General features: G+C 38.6%; 1 protein-coding gene across 1 annotated transcript in view; it reads left to right on the top strand.

Annotated features, from left to right (window-relative positions):
* The first annotated feature begins 264 nt into the window (after positions 1–264).
* The window catches only part of atp11b (ATPase phospholipid transporting 11B (putative)), a 55,378-nt gene continuing 36,784 nt past the window's right edge, over positions 265–18,858 (top strand). The window contains exons 1-7 of the mRNA XM_048604576.1: positions 265–285; positions 2,453–2,622; positions 6,306–6,374; positions 7,201–7,274; positions 9,661–9,764; positions 12,680–12,861; positions 14,841–15,044. Coding sequence (XP_048460533.1) covers positions 265–285; positions 2,453–2,622; positions 6,306–6,374; positions 7,201–7,274; positions 9,661–9,764; positions 12,680–12,861; positions 14,841–15,044 — 824 coding nt within the window. The remainder of the gene's footprint in view (positions 286–2,452; positions 2,623–6,305; positions 6,375–7,200; positions 7,275–9,660; positions 9,765–12,679; positions 12,862–14,840; positions 15,045–18,858) is intronic.

The following is an 18,858-nucleotide window of genomic DNA, read 5'->3' as shown; positions in this document are numbered from 1 at the left end:
GTCTAGGCCCGAAACGTCAGCCTCTCTGCTCCTATGATGCTGCTTGGCCTGCTGTGTTCATCCAGCCCTGCACCTTGTTGTCTCGGATTCTCCAGCATCTGCAGTTCCTACTATCTCTGGTTTAGTTTGGGGTTATTTTCGGCACAGAATGGTTGGACCAAAGGGTCTGTCTCTGTACTGTATGACTCTGAACTTAATTATAGAGGCATTAAATATTTGTCTGTCTTGAACATAGATAAAGGAGAACCAGTAAATGTTGTATGCATGGGCTTCCAAAGGAATTTGGTAAGGTGTGACATTAAAGGTTAAAATGCAAGATAAGAACTCATGGATAATATATTGGTATGGGTAGTTTAATAAACTGCTAGGAAGCAGAAAGGAGCATATATGGGGCATTTTTAAGTTGGTGGACAGTAAATTGTATATGGTCACAAAAGTCAGTGCTGGGCCCTCAGCTATTTATAATCTATACTAATGAATTGAGTGAAGAGTGATGTTTACTGTTAATACAAAATTAGGTGGAACAGTAAACTTCAGCAAACTGATGTACACAAATTAAGTGAAATGCTAGATGGATTATATTGTAGAGATGTGTGCAGTTACTTAGTTTGGTTATGAGAATAAAAAAAAGCCGAATACATTTTTAAATGTGTGGAATTTGTAAGTATTGATGTTCAAAGAATCTTGGATGTGCTTGAGCAAGAAATGCAGAAAGTTGATATGCAGGTACAACAAGGCATATGGCTGTTGCTGTTTGTTACAAGAGGATTGGAGTTGAGGAATAAAACAGTATTTCTACAATTGCGTAATGTTTTGGTGAGGCCACTGCTGGAATGGTGTGTGCAGTTCTGGTCTGCATGTTTAAGAAAATTGTTTTTGCATTGGAGGCAGTACAGCAATAGTTCACTAAGTTGTATACTAAATAAAAACGGAAAGAACTGCAGATGCTGTAAGTCAGGAACAAAAACAAGTTGCTGGAAAGGCTCAGCAGGTCTGGCAGCATCTGAAGAAAAAATCAGAGTTAGCGTTTTGGGTCTGGTGACCCTTCCTCAGAACTGTTAACTCTGGATTTTTTTCTTTACAGGTGCTGCCAGACCTGAGCCTTTACAGCAACTTCTGTTTTTGTTCACTAAATTAGTCTCTGGGATGTGATAAGAGTCTAACCAAATTGGATCTATATTCACTGGAGTTTAGTAGAATGAAGTGTGATATTATTGAAACACTTAAAACTTGAGGGGAATTGAAAGGGTGGGTGCTAAAAGGATGACTTCCCTTAGGGAAAAGACTGTAATTAGTAGGTACGGTTTTGAAAATGAGTAGTCACATTCCAGACCGGATGAGGCAAATTTGCTTTTGTGTTATTACACCCTATGATCTGATCAACTGGCGGAATTGATTTTGAGTATGGCCTACTTCCCCTAATTTGCGCCTTCTTACAACTTAAAAACATACAGGAAATTGAGTTGTGGTTTAGTTTGCTCAGTACATAACCAGCAGGCTATCATTCTACTGAGTTGACTGGATTGAACCTTAGTCTCATAAGGGAAAAGACTGAATCTTCAACCAATCCACATCCTGTCTCTCAAGTTTACAATGAATAATTAGACTGAAACATGCCTAAGGGTTTATTATAATGGAGATTTTACTTTGGTATTGTCTTTCTTAAACAGTTGATGTAATACCAGCATACATATAGATTTCTTTGGCTCTTGTATACATCAAAAATTAGTGTGATAACTAGCATTCTGTTTAAGGCTGCTAAAATTAATTTCCTGAAACACCGATTAGTATCTTTGACCTTTTTGCATTGATTTCTTGCAAGTGTAAAGTTTGTCAGTGCGGTCTTCTACAAATATCTTATCCAAAACCTCATTCATCCTCCAAGGTTAGACACTAACTGTTGGTAGTCAGTCAAACCTGAGCTTGATGAAGTCATTACTGAGGTGACAGTTAGACTTGTTGCAAATATTGTTGGTTGGGAATTGGGAGCAGGTGATATCTGATTGATATACCTGATTGATAGCTGTTTCTAAGATTTCTGACTCATTTTGACTGCAGCTTTCCCAAGACCAATATCACTATGATTTGGCTGGAACATTTACAATCTTGAACACAGCCAGTTCATCTGGAACAAAAACAAATTGATAGAAAATCTCTTCAAATCTGGCAGCATCTGTGGAGAGTAATCAGAGTTAATGTTTCGGGTCCAATGACCCTTCTTCAGACCCTTCTTCATGTGGTGTTGATTATAGGCCTGAGTCAGGCTGGCCGCTCCTGACCGTTCTTACTACTGCAGTAACGTTCTTTCAAGTTAGTCCTCTTTTTTGTAATGATCAACTTCAAACATATGGCAATCACATCAGACATCTTCCTATCCTTCATGCCATATTTGTTAAAAATCAATGTTTGTCTGATTGATAATGCTCTGACCATTCATTGCTTCAATTCCTAGACAGATGAGGAAAAGATGTTCTTGAAGGCAATATCCCTTTGTCACACAGTGCACATTAATGACCGGGAAGAGATGCAGAGATCAAATTTGAGTCTTGTAGCTGATCCATCCACTGTGCAATACTATGCTGCTTCACCAGATGAGAAGGCTTTAGTAGAAGCTGCAAGAAAGTAAGGATATTTTTCTACATAAACTATTAAGTTCAGTAGATGCAAGTAATTTCTTCTGTTAAATCTGAATTCTGAAATAATTTTTTTTTATCCTTATACATTTTAGATCTAATGTCAGTATGGTTGTTTGTTTGTGTGTGTAATTACTGTATCACTATTATAGTGCTGTAATTTCATGTTTGCACAATGTGCATTTAGAAAATTATGTTGGTGGACATTATATGTTAATTCCCGTATTGCTAGTGAAGTATACGCTAAGTGAAATCGTTTGTTTTAATATTGCATATAATCCTATGGTGTTGGCTTTGGATGCGTCAGGAAAATCTCTGGGAGTAATCAGAACTGGTTACTGAGCTGAGCAGAATCGCTGTCCAATATGTCAATACCCAATGGTAGCTTCTGAATTGAAGGCTTTGAGATCAAGCTGTATTCTAGAAATTTGAACACACAATCTTAGCTGGCACCTCATTGGCCATAAAATGCTTTGGGACAACCTGAGATTACAAAAGTCACCTTATACATTCTATGTCGTAATATATTGCTTTCTTTCTCATTTACTCATTTTGTTTTGGGCCATTTGCCCTTGCTGCCTTTTTTTTGGGCCATGTACCATCACACCTTTTTTTTTGGGCTGCCTTTGTCTGTCTGCCCTTGACAAGACCCACCCTTTTGCTGCATGAGCAATATTAACCACTCCAAATTGTGAATATAACAGATTTTGCAGTATCAAAGTTTGTGCATATAAACAAACTGATAAAGCAAAATCCAAAGTATCAGTTTAAAGATGATACAATTATTAATCATAATTGATAATCGGAACCAAGCCTATTGTAACCCCAGTCTCTAAATAGCCACACTCTTTTCTGGCATCCAGTACTTGATGAGTAGAAGTTCCCTCCATTTAAATATTGTGAGGACTGAAGCTATTTCTTTGAACCCTGCCACAATCTCCATTCCATTACCACTGACTCTATTGTCAACCTAGCAACTGGTTGAGAGCAATCCAGGCCATTCATAACCTTTCATTCAGAGATAAGCTTCCAATCTCATCTGCATAGTCACTCCCCAGACCACCTATTCCCACCCTCATAACAATGGCCACCTTCACCCCTGCTCAGCACATTGGCAGCTGAAGTCCTCATCCGTGCCACTTTTATCTCTGTTTAATAATTTTGATGCACCCTTGACTAACCTCCCACATTCCAAAATCTGTGAACTTGTAGTCATTCGAAACTCAACTTCAACATATTAACCTACATTAACTTCTGCTCACTCACCTCCGCTGTATTCGTAGATCTACATTGATTGCTAGTCAAACTGCGGCTTAATTTTAAAATTCTCAGAGTCAAACAGCACAGAAGCAGACCCCTCAGTCCAACCAGTGCATGCCGACCATAATCCCAAACTAAACTAGTCCACCTGCTTGTGCTTGACCCATATCCCTCCAAACATTACTTACTCATTTACTTATCTAAATATCTTTTAAACGTTGTAACTGTACCCACATCCACCATTCCCACTAGAAGCTCATTCCTCGCACGAACTACACTGTAAAAGCAAAATTGCCCCACATGTCTTTTTTTAAATTGTTCTCTTCTCACCTTTAAAAATATGTCCCCTAGTCTTGAATCCCTCCACCCTAGGGAAAAGACACTTGCCAATCATGATTTTGTAAATTTCAAATCCTTCCATGGCCTCACTCTTTTCTATCTCTGAGATTTCCTCCAGCTCACAACTCTGCTTAGATCTCAGCGCTGTGACTTTCAGCGATTTTAAACATTTAGTTCCTTAATTCCCTCCATACGTCTCATGGCCTGCATCCCCTGTGGGTGTGGATAAGTGTCAGGTTGTCGACTTCTGTAGGAGAAACAGAGATGCAGAGTATTTCATTGAGATATTAGGAAGTGCTGATGTCCAAAGTTCATGGGTGTCCTGGTTCATCAGATACTAAAAGCTAACATGAAGGTGCAATTAGGAAAGAAGATGGTATGTTGGCCTTTTATAGCAAGAAGATTTGAGTGCTAGAGTGAAGTTGTCATGCTGCAGCTTTATAGAACCTTGATGAGATTATATCTGGAGTCCTGTATACAGTCTTGGTCATCTTACCTAAGGAAGGATATACTTGCCATAGAGCAAGTGCAATAGAGGTTCACCAGACTGAATCTTCAAATGGCAGGACTGTCCTATGAGAAGAGGTTGACAAGATTGGATCTGTATTCTCTTGCATTTAAAAGAATGAGATTATTTTTCATTGTAGTTTAGAAAATTCTTATAAATGGTCACACAGGTAGGAAGGATATTCTCCTTGGAGGGGGAGGCAAGAACCAGTACATGCAAACTCAGAATAAGAGATGAACCACTTAGGGCTGATGTGATGAGATGAATCTTTGAAATTTTCTATCGCACATGGCTGTGGAAGATCAATCATTGAGCATGTTCAAGAAAGTGATCGATAGATGCTAATGATATCAAGTGTAATGGAGAAATTATGGCAAAATAGCATTGAGATGGGTAATCAGCCATGATCTAGAATGGTTTAGTAGACTTGAGGTAAAATGCCCTACTCCTAGTCCTATTGTCCTCCTTTAAGATACACCTTAAAATCTGCCTATTGGTCCAAGCTTTCGGTTATCTGGCCCAATATATCCTTGTGGATATTTTCAGTTAACCTGTTCAGGCATGTGATGTTTCATCTCTGGAGCAGGCATGACTCAACCCTGGGCCCAGAGGTAGGGACACTACCACTGTGCCATAATAGCCCTACTGTAATGTGTCCTTTTATGGCTCAATGTCAAATGCTATTCTATAACATTCCTGGAAATTAACTTGGGACGAATTATTCTTATTCAGGGTATTAAATGTCATTCATTTTGGTTGATTAAATGGTAAATGGACAACTGTTTATGAAGCCATCCTTCATTCTAAAATATGTTGCTCAATGAAGCAAAGAACCTTTGATGCCATGATATTTTTAGTCAATTTGTTTGTTTTGGTTTAATGTTTTCTAGCCTGCTGAAAATGATAGTTCGGGTTAAAATACAGTTGTATGGATATTTCCATTTTTTGTAATTGCAGAAGCCTATTTAATGAGTGTAAACCTAAGCTGTATTGCCTTCCATGGGGAAATACTTCTGTAAAGTTAAAGTTCCTCAAAACATTCACAGAGAGAGGTTTCTCTCTCCCCTAATCTTAACCTGTCTTCCTTACTTGATAACCGTGACTCATTAAAAATATTATTGCGTGTGTGCTGGTGATACGATATTACCCCAGTCTTGGTATCAATGTTGAATACCACAGTCAATGATGCTGGAAAGGACTTGGAAGTATTAAATTTCTGAGGTGTGCAAGTTGAAACAGTTTTGCCATGGGCATGTAATGGATTGTAGCATTATTGTAATAACATGGAATTTACTTTGTCAATCATCTAGTTATGATTTGAGAAATCTTTAAATACGTGAATCTATTTCATTAGCTTTTGGCTATGGAAGTAGCTAGACATTTGTGAATTGATAATTGATCTTGTGCACCGAACATTTAGAATATTGGGCCATCAGTTGAGCAATGAACTTTATCTGGCTCTTCCTATGAGTCAATAGCAAAGTTTTTCACAGATCTGTGTGGTAGTTTCTGTAATAATGTCTGTTTTGACAATGCTTTTAAGATTTTGTTTTTCCTTCCTGTAGGATTGGGATCACATTTGCAGGCTCAAGTGAAAATAGTATATTACTTAACGAGTTTGGAAAGGAGCAAAGGTAACAAAACTGTGCATGGCTTTGGTATGTTTTCTTAAATTGTGGAAAGGAATGAGCTTTTCTCTTCTGTACGTACTTCTCTTTTCTTCCCTTGTTTCTTGAATATGTAGCCATGTCTTAAATTATGATTCCGGTGATGTCACCTGCTCTCTACTGTCTAGTTCAACTGGCTACTTTTTGAGTGTCAGTCTGGGTAGAGAGCATGTTACGGAAGAGATGATTGTTATTCTTTATGCTGTACCCATCCAAAGCTCACATGTAGACGGACTTCCTTGGAAGAAGCATTGGATGGCAATTAGATGCTGGACCTCAGCTTATTTTACTCTTCTCTGCTTAAGAATCTTCAGGCCAATTATAGCACTTTTATCACTGTGTATGAGGTTGTCTTTCTTGCCATGGAAGGAATTAAACTGAAGAACTTTTTCCTGTTATAAACTGTGTTGAAGATGAAGCTTTAATTTCAGTTTTATCTATCTGCCACGATTTCATGATGCATCAAAGTGCGCTTCTATGGTGCAACTGTAGTGTTGGTGCTAAGCAGTTTCACTTTGCATCATTGTGCTGTCTGAGTATCAAACGTGATACATGAAATTCCTCACGAGTACTGTGGTTTTTGCTCCTTGATCCTGCTACAGCACCAAGTTGTTTAGACAATTACTGTAATACAGTAAATTTACAAAAGAATATGCCATATTGTTGACATGAAATAATGACAGTCCTAATATTGAAAAATACAGATCTCAAATATATTTGTAAAGCTGTTTAGCAATCAGTTTTAAAAATTCCTGAAGATGTATGTAATGTTATTTTCTTTTTATTCCTACAGATACAAACTTCTAGATGTTTTAGAGTTTGATGCAGATCGCAGGCGAATGAGTGTAATTGTTGAAACCCCAGAAGGTACATTAATAAATACATCCTGACTACATATAAGCTTAAGTAATAAACTGAATCTTGATAAATGTCCAATGAATGCATGCATGTAAGGGGAAACTTAGAACATTAAAAATACCTTCCGTTATTTAAATAGTGCACAAACAGAAGTTCCAATCTAATATTATTGATGAACCACCCAGATATAACAACTTTGCAATAGGAGCTGACAGAAGCAACATGACTCTGAACTGAAGAGCACCTTTTTGGTAGGAACAGGAGTAAACCATTCAACCTATCAAGCTGGCCCTGCTGTTTTAAGTCATGGCTAATCTTTTCTACAATGCCATTTTCCTGCACACTGTTTATCACTTTAATGTCATAATCTGTTCAATGTTTGAGTGTCCAGAGCTCCCTCAGGTAGAAAATTCCAAAGATTCATTACTCTCTGTGAAGAAATGCCTCCTCATCTGTTTTAAATGGTCGTTCCCCGGTTCTAGAGTCACCAGCCAGGGAATCACCCTACCTACAACCACCCTGTCTCACACTTAAAGATTTTTTAAAATTTTGATGAGATCGCCTCATTCTTTGAAACTCTAGAGAATACAGAATTTCCTTAATCTCTTCACATAAAACAGTACTACTATCTAAGGGATTAATCTGATTAATCTCCCTTACACCTCCTCAATAGCAAGTGTATCCTCCTTTAGATATGGAGGCCAAAATTGTACACAGTACTCCATGGGACATCTCATCATGATTCTATACAACTGCAGCAATAGCTATTTACGTGTGTACTCAAGTCCCCATTCTAATTGCTTTCTGCATCTGCATGGCAGATTTTAGTGGCTCATGGACAAGAACATCCAGATTCTTTAGGATGCCCATACTCCCAATCTATCAATATTTAAGAAGCATTCCACTTTTTTTCCCTACCAAAGTGAATAACCTAATGCTCATTCACATGATAATCTACCTTCCATGTTCTAATCCATTTACTTAGCCTGTCCTTGTTCTCTTGAAGTCTCCTTGCATCCTCCTCACAACTTGCATTCCCACACAGTTTGGTGTCAGTAGCAACTTTGGGCATCTTACATTGGGCCTTCCATCCGAATCATTTGTGAATAGATTGTGAACCTAGCATTGACCCTTGCAATACATCACTAGCAACAGCGTGCCACCCTGAGAATGATGTTTATTCATACCTCTGCTTTCTGTTTAGTAAATAATTCTCAATCCATGCTGTTATATTCTCCCTAATCCTATATGCTGTGATTTTATTTAGTAATGTCCTTGGCCTTAAAAATCCAAATACACTAAATCCGCCAGTTTGCCTTTATCTATGATACAAGTAACAATCCTCAACAAACTCCAAGTTTGTCAAACATGATCTCCCTTTTGATAAGTTCATGTTGACTCTGCAAATCCAAACCACATAGGGATGTGGTAACCAAGCCAGTTAGAAATCAAACACAAAATTGGGCAGAGTTGACATTGACAAGTAGAATATCTTGCACTTACAAACAGCTTCTGTGGCTGTAGCAGCAAGTACTGGACAGTGAACAAAGCAAATAAAAAGAGAAGGGGGTGGTAGGAAGCACATCCTTCCTACTTCACCAAACTCTAATATTAGCCAAAGTCCCTGTGCTTGAAGTGTGCGTTCCACATTTATTTATATTCTTTGGCGCTACAATGCAAGAACCAGACAACCAGTTTACCTAATTAATTAACCTGCAACTTTCCAGTGAAGCTTGTTTACCCTGTCCTCAAGTCTGAAGGAAAGTACTTTCTTACCTTTTAATTTTTGACCAGTTTAAAAAAAAGTTAAATAATAGCTAGATAACAAGGTGTAGAGCTAGATGAACACAGCAGGCCAAGCAGCATCAGAGGAGCAGGAAAGCTGACATTTTGGGTCTAGACGCTTCTTCAGAAAAAAGAAGGGTCTAAACCCGAAACATCAGCTTTCCTACTCCTCTGATACTGCTTGGCCTGCTGTGTTCATCCAGCTCTACACCTTGTAATCTCAGATTCTCCAGCATCGGCAGTCCCCACTATCTCTAAATAGTAGCTATACGCCATAGTTTTACAAAGGTATGGATACTAAATAACTTGACATTGTCCAGCGTGAATATGATTTGCCAGTGGTAAACATGATCTTTTTTCCAGTTAGCTTAGAAATGATGGACAATATATACAAGTGAGATGATTATAAATTGCAGTCTGATAATCCACTTAGCAAAAGAAATACTATTTTTTATAATTTTACATTTAAGGTTATTTTGTGGACAATAAGTTCTTTGAACCAATTTACATGCACAAAATATCCTACTGAATGAGGAACTATACATGTTCAACAAACTTATATCCAAAGAAATATTTATTTAATTGAGAATTTGTAACATGATTGTTGCAGAAAAGAAGATACTCTTCACTAAAGGTGCAGAATCATCCATTCTGCCATTAACCAAAACCGGGGAAATACATACAACTAGTGCACATGTGGATGAACTTGCGATGGTATGTGATGCGCCCTTTTTGTAGAATTATGTGGGATGAAGTGGGTCGCGCAAAACCATGCTTAAATACTGGTCTGATTCCTAATGCTGAAATGGAGTGTGAGATTCGCACACGTACGTGCATCTGGGCACCAAGTTTGTAAAGAGGTATATTTGAAACCTAACTATTTCCAGCAGCCGCCAGAGCAAATGGATTATGATGTTTCTTAAAATGTCTGGCGGTGGTGCCATTTTTGAGTGCCAATGATCTCATTCTTCTTATAGCTAAGCACCAACTAAATAGTATGAAGGAACTCGTGCCCTGATGTATAAAAGATCATTAACTACTGATACATTATTTTTTCAGATTGCTGGTGTAATTTGTCATTTGTTTTTCTATACTGAACTAACATTTGAAAAGTGTACTGCGAGTAGTCTGGCTGGCACTGATGTCATTTTTGTTTCAAGCATGAGATTTTAAGTCAACTGAGGGCCAAACGTTTAACTGCCGGTATGGGTGGTCAACTAAAACTTTGGAAACTAATATGATCAGCACACTTGCAAGTTTACTGGACTCGTATTGAGACTAGCAAAAAACACTGATGCTATCTGATAAGTAATTTAAGTAATCAATTCATAGAATCCCTACAGTGTGGAAACAGACTGTTTGGCCCGACTGTCTGAAGAGCTGCCACACCACACTCCATACTGACTCTCCGAAAAGCAGCGCATACTTCTAAGTTACAGAATTACACATCTTTAAGTATTGCTGTGTCCATGAGTAAAAACCTTTTACCTCAAAGCATTTTCATGTTTGTTAGTCTGAGCCATAAAAACACCAAAAGCCATAAACTTATGACCAACTTAGATGTGGGTGTATGACTTTGTTCTTTAAAGAACTTGTTTTACAACTGATTACATTTAAAATATTGTTAATTCCTTACTTGCTCAATAAAATCACAATTATTCATTATTGAAAAATAACTCAGTGCCATGTGACAGTTTTGTGTGTGGAGGAGATAGGTGAATGGGCGGAGCTGTCTGATGTGTTAGCCTGAAGAGTATTGTGCAAGAAAATGCTGGAGAAGTAGAGTTTGGGATTTGACACCTAAGTATTATGCCACGCACCTTTCCTCTTTAATTAAGTTACTAAATCTTCTGTCACATTGCAGCATTGCTTCCAGTTGCAAGAACCCACACTCTTGTACAGTGTTTCAGTGACGTCTAGCCATATCCACTTGCCTTTGGCTGGCAGGCCTCTTTCTGCTATCTACTGGAGTTAGCGCTTTTTTTTGGGTCCCTTACCACACCAAGCATGAGCTCTGGGGAAAAGCCACAGATATACAAGACAAAATTCCACCATCCTTCCTTTCTACCATTTGCTGCATCCATTCTGACCCTTCACAAGTCCCTTAAAATGGCAGGTTATCATTATCATGTTGCATTCTGTATTATTGGGCAGAAAACCTGGAAGCAGAATGTATAATGCATGGCAGAATCAAACCGTAAGAGAAAACAAAAACTGCAGATGCTGGAAATCAGGAACAAAAACCGAAATCTGTGGAAAAACTCAACAAATCTTCTAAAGAAGAGCCACTAGACCTGAAACATTAACTCTGTTTTCTCTCCATAGATGCTGCCAGACTTGCTGAGAATTAAACAGTAATCAGTTTCTGGAATAAAAGCAAATGGCTGCAGATGCTGGTGATCTGAAATAAAGACGAGTGCTGGCCAACTCAGCAGATCTGGCAACATCTGGCATAAACAAAATTAACACTGAGTCCCATATGATTTCTTCTGAACAATGAGGCTGGAAAAATGTGTTTTTTATACTGTTGACAAAAGTGGGGAAGGAGCAAGTGAAACAGATAGTGAGGGTGCCCAGAGCAAAAGATGAAAGGGAATGCTAATGGTAGTAGAGAATACCTACAGCCCTGAAGTTGTTGAACTTTAATGTTTAATCCTGAAGATTATAAAATACCAAAACAGAAAATGAGATGATGTCCCTCCAGTTTGCATTGAGTTTTTCTGGAACACTTCAGCTGGCTTAAGGCAGAATTATTAGCATTACAGCAAGATGGTGTACTGAAATGAAAGCAACTCGAAGACCAGGGTCATCCTCACTGACAGAGCAGTGGTGTTTCACAAATCTGTCACACAGTCTGTTTGCTGTTATCGATGTAGAGGAGACTGCATTCTGGAGTTTGACTATGCAAAGATGCAGCAATCGAGAAGTTGCTGTCACAGATTCTACATTTATCCAAAGATGCACTGTTGAGCCACCCTACAGTACAATCAAAGGGTAATCATAAACAGAGAATTCCTGCTCTTAGGTTTATAGTCTTGCTTTAAAAACACAGAAAAGTTGCATTATTTTGAATGTGGTGCAGCTGGGTTTATAACAGTACACTAACTTCACAAATATTGCTAAACATCTTCCCTGCGCCTCTCATCATTTTATCTTTGTGCTTTCACTTTATTTAAAACCATTATTTTATTTTTATTTTCCACTTTATTCTAATCAGGATCACCAATGTCACTGTCAGAATTTATATGTGAAGGATTGAGTGCTTTTAATTTTCTGTTTTGCTATGTGTGGATAGTTTAATGTGCTTGATTGCATGCAGCACTGGTGTCAAAGAAATCGTCTCAGATCTAAATGGGCCCTGTACCATCAGGAAATGGGAAATCTGCATCAGAGATCTTTGTCAGGTTTCTTTGAGCTCAATGGCAAGAAATGCTGCTTTGTTCTTGCCTGTAAAATCCACTGTAATGCTCCTTGTGGAACACTGCTGTGCTCTAGTTGGACGCTATGTCTTTCTACATAATAATTACAACAATTCAAAAGTTAAGAACCTCATTGGCTACAGAGGTTTTGAACACACTTCAAATGTAAACAGGTCTATAGAAATTTCAAATTTTATGTGTACTTTCTAGAAGGGATTGCGAACACTTTGTATGGCATACAAATATTTAACCAAAAAAGAGTATGAGGAAGTGGCATCGCAACTTCTTGCAGCCAGGACATCTCTGCAACATCGAGAAGAAGAAGTAGCCAATGCTTTCAATCTTATTGAGAGAGACTTGCACCTGCTGGGAGTTTCTGGTGTGGAAGACAAGTAGGTTTTCTTTGTCGTTACTCCAGTTAGGTATTTATAATTTCTTCTATTTTGCCACAAAGTAATAAATAATGTAAATAAATTTAATATGAAGTATCTGATGAAGTAATTATTCTGACAAATTCTGTATATTAAGTTCAAATGCTGCAGATATTTCTGAAATGATGATTTGGTATACATTAAATTGTGGAAATTATTTTCTTCTGTTTTGAAAATAGTGTCTCATTTCATGTAAAATTGTAATTTGTAATAAAAATCTGGGTCCTTTCCTTAAACTAATGTCCTGTAACCTTTGCAATGTGCTAGAAGCATTAGTCAATTAATACATTTTCATCAATCCAGTCATTTGTCATTGAAAGTTAAGAATTCGTAACAGATGTCTTCTCCATGATGTATTTCGCCGTATTCCTTCAAAATAGAATAATTAAGTTATTTTTGGAATTGAAATTCAGGTTTGTATGTTTTCCTTAACATTAATCATCCTGCAAGTGCAAATGGGAAAGTAAGGAACACTTCAGGAGGTGGTGGTTTTCATGAAAGAAATCAAATCGGTAATAGACACACAAGAGAAATGAACGGCATATTTGTAAACGACCAGTTCCTAATGTGAATTCTGTTTATTTTTAAAACTAATTCAGTCTTCATGTACAATTAAGAATTGCTGTTAAGAATATTATGCTGTTCAAATGAGGAAACCTTTCTCCATCCTTTCTCAGTGTCACTGAAGGTCCCATTTTTCTGTTTTCTTTCTTAGTTTTGAAGTAATGAGCAGCTTCCCATATAACTATATATCCCTGTGTAATTGTCCTTAATAAAATTTAGTCTCATTTTAGTCTTTAAGAACACAACAATGAACTTCTAAAAGTTTTGAGTAACTATTTTTCATCAACCTGGAATGCTACGCTGGGCAATCTTATCCTATATCACTTTAGGTTGCTAATTGGCTTCACTTTCTTTGTAAGATGCCATAGATCTTCGTTGTGAAAGTCACCCATGATTATTCCAGATTTATAACAAAAGTAGAACATAATGGATTTAATGATTGAAAGTACTTCAATTTTAATTCAGAATTAATTATGGATTTTGTATATTTGTCCAACTACCCTGTCATATCTGAATGTACTGCTTCATATTTACTTTCTCTTACCAACTTGGGAACCTTGTGTAAGTTCAAAGGATCTATATAAGAATATAAGAGCTAGGAGCAGTAGTAGGCAATTCAGCCCCTCGAGCCTGTTCTGCCATTTGATAAAATCATGGCTGACATGATCTTGGCCTCAACTGTGCTTTACTGCCTGCTCTTCATAACTTTTTAACCCATTACTAATTAAAAAGTGGTCTATCTCCTTAAATTTACTCAATGCCCCATGATCCACTGCAATAGTGGATTCCACAGATTCACAACCCTTTGAGAGAAGTAATACAAGGTACTTTGTTGAGTAGTCAGTCAAGGTGTTAGTTATGCATCTTCTCTTCAATGTCAAGTTAACTAGTTTACGTGGAATTCCACTACTCAAGGGCCTGGATCTGTGAACATTTTTTTTGTAGAAAGGTAACATTCAATCTAAAGAGAATCAGACAAAGTGAAAATAATTAATGTTTTTAAAATACAGCCTGTTTATTATACTAGTCTCACACACCCAACAACGTTAATTTGAATGTAACTTTGTTTTCATGGTTTGTTTTCAAATGGTCCCATTTTCCTTTTACTTCCAAAAATAAGGACTCATTGCGAGTATAATTCTAATGTAATGGCTTGTTGGTAACTGACAAATAGCAATTTTTAAACTCCTGTACGTTCAGGAAATGAACGTGCGTCTTGTTGTTGACCATGGAGTATCAGAGTTGAGCCCTTTCTGAGTTGCTGTCCACTTAGTTGCATACTTTGCCAATGTTACTGAACAGCCATCAGAAATTGAAATTATGTATATTTATGTTGGTTTTTGTAAATATTATAACTGCTTTCATTCTTCTTCTAGATTACAAGACAAAGTTCCGGAGACCATAGAGGCTCTTAAATTGGCAGGAATCAAAGTATGGGTTCTTACAGGTGATAAACTGGAAACTGCAATCAGTGTGAGTTTATCAAGTGGACATTTTCACAGGACAATGAATATTTTGGAGCTTATCGATCAGAAATCTGACTGTGAATGTGCTGCACAGCTTCAAAGGCTTGATAGAAGGTAATCACATTCTGTGTGTTCTCTTTAACACGTTACAGACAATACTTCTGTATTTTGTCATTCTGCAGTGAATTATTTCTAGTAAAAACTATTCAGTCAAAAATTTAAAACTGTAAATATTAAAGTTTCAGCAATAGTTACATCGGTCTTTCATATTAATGTGGACTGTTCATATTTTTAAAAATATCTCTATCTATCAATAACAATTTGCATTTATGAAACACCTTTAATGTATGAAACCTCCCCATAGCAGCAAGACAAGACTCTAAGATGCAGCAACCGAAGTAGGCCATTCCAGTCTGTTCTCCAATTCAGTGAGATCATGGTTGATTTGATCATTCTCAACTTAACATTCCTGCCATTTTCCCATAAACCCCATTCCCTCAATTGCCTTACAAATTAAAAATGTGTCTGTCTCTGCCTTTAATATACTTAGTGACACAAACTCCATAGCCCTGTGTGGTAAAGAATTCCACAGGTTCATTTCTCTGAGAAATGAAAATCTTCACCTGTCCTAAATGGGTGAGCTCATATTGAGATTATGCCCTCTGTCCTAGAGACTCTCAAGCGGAGATAATCTATCAGTATCTACCCTGTCAAACTCCCTAAGAATCTTGTATATTTTAATAAGGTCACTCCTCATACTTCTAATGACCAATGAGTGAAGAGCCAACCTACTTAGCCTGTCCAGATAAAATCCCTCCATGTCTGGGATCGACCTAGCTTTCCTTGGGTAAAGTGACTTAAACTGTTCAGTATTCTAGGTGTGGTCCAATAAGCGTAGGAACTTGACAGAAGGTTATCACATTCTCTGTTCTCTTTAACCATAAAACCATAAGATTATAAGATATAGGAGCAGAAATTAGGCCATTAAGCCCATCGAATCTGCTCCACCATTCAGTCATGGCTGATAAGTTTCTCAACCCCATTCTCCCGCTTGATCCCCTTGACAATCAAGAACCTATCTATCTCTGTCTTAAATATACTTAATGAACCTAATCCTTAACCTATTCCACATAAATATTTATACATTTTATTATTCCATAGTGAATTAGTTCCAGTAAAAACCGTTCATCAATTTAAAATAGTAAATATTAATTTTCAGCAATAGTTACAACTGTCCAAGAGTAACAACATGCATTGATGTAGCACCTTTAACGTAGAAAACCTTTCCAAAGTAGCATATAAAACCTGATGTGAAGGTGCTGGTGTTGGACTGGGGTGGACAAGGTCAGAAATCACACAGCACCAGGTTATAATCCAATGAGTTTATTTGAAAACACAAGCTACGTTCTGAAAGCTTGTGTTTGCAAATAAGACCATAAGATGTAGCAACAGAAGCAAGTCTTGTATAGTTTTAGTAAGACTTCGCTATTTTTATATTCTGTTCCCATCAAAATAAAGACTAATATTTCATTTACCTTCCCTATTACTGGCTGAGCTTGTGTGTTTGCTTTTTGTGATTCATGCATGAGTATTTCCAAATTCCTCTGCTGTAGCTTTCTACAGTTTTTCTCCACTTTACTGTTTAGCTCCCCTATACTTGCTGCAAAGCTCAATAACTTCACATTGTCCCATATTGTATTTGATCTGCAAAGTTGTTTTGCTTATTCAATTAATCTGTCTGTGTCCCTCCTATAGACTGTCATCTGCAAACTTGGCTAAAGTACATTCACTTCACTCATCCAAGTTATTAACATGCAATGTAAATAATTACATTGTAGCACTGTAGCACTCTTCTATTTATAGGTTGCCATCGTGAAAATGCATCTTTATCCCAACTCTATCTTCTAATGATTAGCCATTCCTTTATCCATGCTAATACACTATCCTCAACAGCATGGCCTTGTATCTTAAGCAGCCTTATGTACAGTACCTTATTCAACACCTTTTGGAAATCTAAATATTATATCGGTTCCCCTTTATCTGCCCTGCTTGCTGCCACCTCAAAGCATTTTAACAAATTTGTGGGGCACGTTTTTCTTCCATGAAGTCATGCTGACTCTGCTTGCTTTGTATTATGCACTTCAAAATGCTTTGCTTTAAATACTTTATAATGGACTCAAACATTTACTAATGAAATAAATTAATTGGCCTATTATTTACTTTTCTGGCTCCCTCCCTTTTTGAGTGTTACATTGGCAGTTTTTCAGTTCTTGAGGACTTTCCAGAATCTAAGGATTGTTGAAAGGTTTATGACCAGTGCATCTGCTATCTCTGCGGCTACTTTCTTTCTAATATCCTAGGATGTAACCTATCAGGTCCAGGAAACATATTGGCCTTTAGTCCTATTAATTTCCCAAGTACTTTTGTTTTCTCCAGTGATGGTTACTGTATTTATTTTCTTTCTCCTTTCTCCACATGCCCCCACACACCAGCCCTTGATTACTTACTACTTTTGGAATGCCATGAATGTATTTTACAATGAAAATTAGTCAGCTCCTCTGCTATTTCTTGGTTTCCCACTAATATTAGCCCAACCTCATTCGCAAGGGGGCCTCTGTTCATTTGTGTCCATTTTTATTATGTGCTAGTTTGCCTTCAGTTTATTTTCTGCATCTTTTTAGTATATCATCATTTGATCATCATTTTGAAATAACTCTGCAGAGGCTGGTATCCTATCTTTGACGCTGATCCAGCTCTAAGTGAACAGGATGTCTGACACTGACCTGTCCGTCCTCCCTGGACTGACCTATCCCCTTCCTAACTACCTGTCCGTCCTCCCTGGACTGACCTATCCCCTTCCTAACTACCTGTCCGTCCTCCCTGGACTGACCTATCCCCTTCCTAACCACCTGTCCGTCCTCCCTGGACTGACCTATCCCCTTCCTAACTCCCAGCTACACTCCCCTTTACTGGCCTCCTCGGTGGTCGAGAACGCCCTCAACTGTGTCTCCCACATCTCCCGCACCTCATCCCTCACACCCCGTCCACGCAATAAGAACCAAAAAAGAATCCCCCTCGTCCTCACGTACCACCCCACCAACCTCCGGATCCAACGCATCATCCTCCGACACTTCCGCCATCTGCAATCCGACCCCACCACCAAAGACATCTTTCCCTCCCCACCTTTATCTGCTTTCCGGAGGGACAACTCTCTCCGTGACTCCCTTGTCCGCTCCACACTCCCCTCCAGCTCCACCACACCCGGCACTTTTCCCTGCAACCGCAGGAAGTGCTACACCTGCCCCCATACCTCCTCCCTCACCCCCATCCCAGGCCCCAAGAAGACTTTCCACATCAAGCAGATGTTCACCTGCACATCTGCCAATGTGGTATACTGCATCCGCTGTACCCGGTGTGGCTTCCTCTACATCGGGGAAACCAAGCGGAGACTCGGGGACCGCTTTGCAGAACACCTACGCTCGGTTCGCAACAAACAACTGCACCTCCCAGTCGCGAACCATTTCAACTCCCCCTCCCATTCCTCAGACGACATGTCCATCCTGGGCCTCCTGCAGTGCCACAACGATGCCACCCGAAGGTTGCAGGAACAGCAACTCATATTCCGCTTGGGAACCCTGCAGCCCAATGGTATCAATGTGGATTTCACAAGTTTCAAAATCTCCCCTCCCCCCACCGCATCCCAAAACCAGTCCAGCTCGTCCCTGCCTCCCTAACCTGTTCTTCCTCCCACCTATCCCCTCCTCCCACCTCAAGCCGCACCTCCATCTCCTACCGACCAACCTCATCCCGCCCCCTTGACCTGTCCGTCCTCCCTGGACTGACCTATCCCCTTCCTAACTCCCTACCTACACTCACCTTTCCTGGCTCCATCCCCGCCTCTTCGACCTGTTTGTTTCCTCTCCACCTA

This window comes from Rhincodon typus, chromosome 13 (genome assembly GCF_021869965.1).
Source record: "Rhincodon typus isolate 14 chromosome 13, sRhiTyp1.1, whole genome shotgun sequence".
In the NCBI taxonomy this organism is placed as follows: domain Eukaryota; kingdom Metazoa; phylum Chordata; class Chondrichthyes; order Orectolobiformes; family Rhincodontidae; genus Rhincodon; species Rhincodon typus.
This window is presented reverse-complemented; position numbering and strand designations above follow the sequence as displayed.